General features: G+C 39.2%; 1 protein-coding gene across 1 annotated transcript; it reads left to right on the forward strand.

Moving 5' to 3' along the window:
• The first annotated feature begins 2,602 nt into the window (after window positions 1–2,602).
• On the forward strand, window positions 2,603–4,264 carry LOC147924283 (uncharacterized). The gene is made up of 2 exons (XM_087494508.1): window positions 2,603–3,702; window positions 3,999–4,264. The coding sequence occupies exons 1-2, from the start codon at window positions 2,754–2,756 to the stop codon at window positions 4,004–4,006; spliced, it is 957 nt and encodes a 318-aa protein (XP_087350634.1). The 5' UTR covers window positions 2,603–2,753; the 3' UTR covers window positions 4,007–4,264.
• The last annotated feature ends 703 nt before the right edge of the window (window positions 4,265–4,967 follow it).

Here is a 4,967-nt window from a genome sequence, read left to right on the forward strand (position 1 = left end):
AATGGGTATAAGTGGCTTTTAAACGCTCCACATCTATCTCAAACTCTTATAATTAGTTAGTTGCATTGGATTAAGACACATTTTAACCCCATAAACACTAACATAGCTGTTTACAGCTACTAAGCAATGTTTTCTTGCTGTTAGCCTGTTTTGGGACAAAATGGGTATAAGTGGCTTTTAAACTCTCCACATCTATCTCAAACTCTTATAATTAGTTAGTTGCATTGGATTAAGACACATTTTAACCCCATAAACACTAACATAGCTGTTTACAGCTACTAAGCAATGTTTTCTTGCTGTTAGCCTGTTTTGGGACAAAATGGGTATAAGTGGCTTTTTTAAACTCTCCACATCTATCTCAAACTCTTATAATTAGTTAGTTGCATTGGATTAAGACACATTTTAACCCCATAAACACTAACATAGCTGTTTACAGCTTCTAAGCAATGTTTTCTTGGTTTTAGCCTGTTTTGGGACAAAATGGTTATAAGTGGCTTTTAAACTCTCCACATCTATCTCAAACTCTTATAATTAGTTAGTTGCATTGGATTAAGACACATTTTAACCCCATAAACACTAACATAGCTGTTTACAGCTACTAAGCAATGTTTTCTTGCTGTTAGCCTGTTTTGGGACAAAATGGGTATAAGTGGCTTTTAAACTCTCCACATCTATCTCAAACTCTTATAATTAGTTAGTTGCATTGGATTAAGACACATTTTAACCCCAGAAACACTAACATAGCTGTTTACAGCTTCTAAGCAATGTTTTCTTGGTTTTAACCTGTTTTGGGACAAAATGGGTATAAGTGGCTTTTAAACTCTCCACATCTATCTCAAACTCTTATAATTAGTTAGTTGCATTGGATTAAGACACATTTTAACCCCATAAACACTAACATAGCTGTTTACAGCTTCTAAGCAATGTTTTCTTGGTTTTAGCCTGTTTTGGGACAAAATGGGTATAAGTGGGTTTTAAACTCTCCACATCTATCTCAAACTCTTATAATTAGTTAGTTCCATTGGATTAAGACACATTTTAACACCATAAACACTAACATAGCAGTTTACAGCTTCTAAGCAATGTTTTCTTGGTTTTAACCTGTTTTGGGACAAAATGGTTATAAGTGGCTTTTAAACTCTCCACATCTATCTCAAACTCTTATACTTAGTTAGTTGCATTGGATTAAGACACATTTTAACCCCATAAACACTAACATAGCTGTTTACAGCTACTAAGCAATGTTTTCTTGCTGTTAGCCTGTTTTGGGACAAAATGGGTATAAGTGGCTTTTAAACTCTCCACATCTATCTCAAAGTCTTATAATTAGTTAGTTGCATTGGATTAAGACACATTTTAACCCCATTATCACTAACATAGTTGTTTACAGCTACTAAGCAATGTTTTCTTGCTGTTAGCCTGTTTTGGGACAAAATGGGTATAAGTGGCTTTTAAACTCTCCACATCTATTTCAAAGTCTTATAATTAGTTAGTTGCATTGGATTAAGACACATTTTAACCCCATAAACACTAACATAGCTGTTTACAGCTACTAAGCAATGTTTTCTTGCTGTTAGCCTGTTTTGGGACAAAATGGGTATAAGTGGCTTTTTTAAACTCTCCACATCTATCTCAAACTCTTATAATTAGTTAGTTGCATTGGATTAAGACACATTTTAACCCCATAAACACTAACATAGCTGTTTACAGCTTCTAAGTAATGTTTTCTTGGTTTTAACCTGTTTTGGGACAAAATGGTTATAAGTGGCCTTTAAACTCTCCACATCTATCTCAAACTCTTATAATTAGTTAGTTGCATTGGATTAAGACACATTTTAACCCCATAAACACTAACATAGCTGTTTAGAGCTTCTAAGCAATGTTTTCTTGGTTTTAGCCTGTTTTGGGACAAAATGGGTATAAGTGGCTTTTAAACTCTCCACATCTATCTCAAACTCTTATAATTAGTTAGTTGCATTGGATTAAGACACATTTTAACCCCAGAAATACTAACATAGCTGTTTACAACTTCTAAGCAATGTTTTCTTGGTTTTAGCCTGTTTTGGGACAAAATGGTGGTATAAGTGGCTTTTAAACTCTCCACATCTATCTCAAACTCTTATAATTAGTTAGTTGCATTGGATTAAGACACATTTTATATTGATCAAGAATAAGCCTATGGCGTCCGTACAGTCCGTACCGTCCGTACGTGCAAGCAATGAGGCCGAGTGAAGCACTAAGGCCGAGTCATCTATGTGTGAGGATAGTGAGGAGGCCTGCTCACCCCCGGCCCATGAGAAGGATCGAGAATCCCTTGTGTAGCCGTTAGGGAGAAAGCGCAAGTGGACAAGAGTGGAAGACTAGGACAAGTCGCTATCACCGATCACCTACCCCCTCTCTCTCTCTCCTAATTGTCGATTTCTCTTGTTTCTACTTTAGGTCATGTGGTCGCCCTAGCTGCCTCCCTATTTAAACCCTTGTCATGTGTTGTATTTGAGATATTCTACCTAATTCTAATCTATTATCACTCTCTTTCATACTATTCGCCACCAACTCTTCTTCTTCATTCTAAACCTCTCAAATCTCTCTAAGTCTTCCGCTTATTTCAACATGGTATCAGAGCCAGGTTGTCGTTCTTGATAACCTATCTCTTCTATTCTTCCATTCTTCATTCTTGTTCACTCGATTCTCAGTCCTATTTCTCTTTATTCTCCGGGTAAAAGCTTTGTCCATCGGTCCATAGCGGTTAAACCATGGAAAACGCCAAACCCATTGTCATGCCGGTTGTTCTCAAAGGAACAAACTACTTGCTGTGGACTAGAACCACAAGAACTGCCCTTGGAGGTCGTGGTCTTTGGAGTCATGTCGAGAGTGACTATGCTCCAAAACAAAACCTAAAAGGAGAAGATGAAGGCGCTTCCGAGGAGGAAGTAGAAGAAGAGAGCGAGAGGAAGGCCAAGTGGTTCCAAGAAGACCAAGTTGTCCTATCTGTTCTCCAAAACTCTCTTGACACACCAATCCTTGAGGCCTACTCATATTGCGAGACGGCCAAGGAGTTGTGGGAGACACTTAAAGGTGTCTATGGCAATATCTCCAACTTGACTCGGGTCTTTGAGGTCAAGAAGGCCATAAATGAGCTTAACCAAGATGATGTGGAGTTCACTAAACATCTTGGCAAGTTTCGAGCTTTATGGTCCGAGCTTGACATGTTGCGGCCGAGTACACTCGATCCGAGTGTGTTGACTGAAAGAAAGGAGCAAGACAAGATCTTTGGTCTCCTTCTTACTTTAAACCCATCCTTCAACGATCTCTTGAAGCACATCCTCAGGGCAGAGAAACTTCCCTCTTTTGAAGACATTTGTTCACAAATCCAAAGAGAGCAAGGTTCTCTTGACTTGTTTAGCGGTAAGGGGGAGCTTGCTACGGCTAATAAAGGAGTGTACAAGCAAGAGGAGAGGAAGGTGTGGATATGCGACCACTGCAAGAGGCGGGGTCACCTGAAAGACAAGTGCTGGGTCCTCCACCCTCATCTCAAACCGGCCAAGTTCAAAGCAAACCTTTCAAAGGAAGCGGTTAGCGACAAGGGAGCCGGGCCGTCAAAGCAAGGAGATGAGGCAGCCATGACCGCAGCCTATGGAGAAGTGGTTAGGAAATCAGACCTTGAGGCGCTCATCCGTTCCATTGCCTCACTCAAGGAGTCTGGTATCTCTTTCTTTACCTCTAAGCCTAGTAAATCTCTTGTCATAGACTCGGGTGCTTCTCACCACATGATTAGTAATCCTAGTCTAATTGACAATATAAAACCGGCTTTAGGAAATGTTATAATTGCAAATGGAGAACAAATACCAGTGAAAGGAATAGGGGACTTGAAACTATTTGATAAAACCACAAAAGCTTTCTTTATGCCTACCTTCACATCTAATCTTCTATCGGTTAAGAGAACCACTAATGATTTGAATTGTTATGCAATCTTTGGTCCTAATAGTGTTCATTTTCAGGATATTGAGACTGGAAAAGTTCTTGGAGAGGGACAAGGGAGTGGAGATCTCTATGTCCTAGAGAAAACCTCGCCAAGTTTATCTACTAAATCTTGTTTTGTTGTTAATTTGGATAGTGTGTGGCATGCTAGATTAGGCCATCCTCATTCTCGTGCCCTTGCTTTAATGTTACCAAGTGTTTCTTTTGATAGTTCAATGTGTGAGTCTTGTATTCTTGGTAAACATTGCAAATCTATTTTTCCCAAGTCTAAAACTATTTATGAGCATTGTTTTGATTTAGTGCACTCGGATGTGTGGACTTCACCATGCCTTTCTAGAGATAATAACAAATATTTTGTGACTTTTATTGATGAAAAATCTAAGTACACATGGATTACTTTGTTGCCTTCAAAGGATAGAGTGTTTGATGCTTTTATAAACTTTCAAAATTATGTTACTAATCATTTCAATGCTAAAATTAAGGTACTTAGATCAGACAATGGTGGAGAGTATACAAGTCACAAATTCAGAGAACACCTAGCAAAACACGGCATACTACACCAAACAAGTTGTCCCTATACGCCCCAACAAAATGGTGTGGCCGAGAGGAAGAACCGACATCTAATGGAGGTGGCACGGTCGATGATGTTCCATTCACACGTTACAAGGCGATATTGGGGTGATGCTGTGATGACCGCATGCTACCTGATCAATCGGACACCAACCAAAGTCCTTAATGACCTATCGCCATTTGAGGTATTGAATGGATTTAAACCATCTCTAGAGCACTTACGGGTCTTTGGGTGTGTTTCTTTTGTACTTGTGCCAGGAGAACAGCGGAGTAAGCTCGATCCCAAAAGCATAAGGTGTATGTTCATCGGCTACTCCACTACTCAAAAGGGATACAAGTGTTTTGACCCAAAGACAAGCCGGCTGTATGTATCAAGAGATGTTCGGTTCTTGGAAAATGTGGGTTATTTTGATAACAAA

This window comes from Camelina sativa, chromosome 17, assembly GCF_030686135.1.
Source record: "Camelina sativa cultivar CO46 ecotype springtype chromosome 17, ASM3068613v1".
Lineage (NCBI taxonomy): Eukaryota > Viridiplantae > Streptophyta > Magnoliopsida > Brassicales > Brassicaceae > Camelina > Camelina sativa.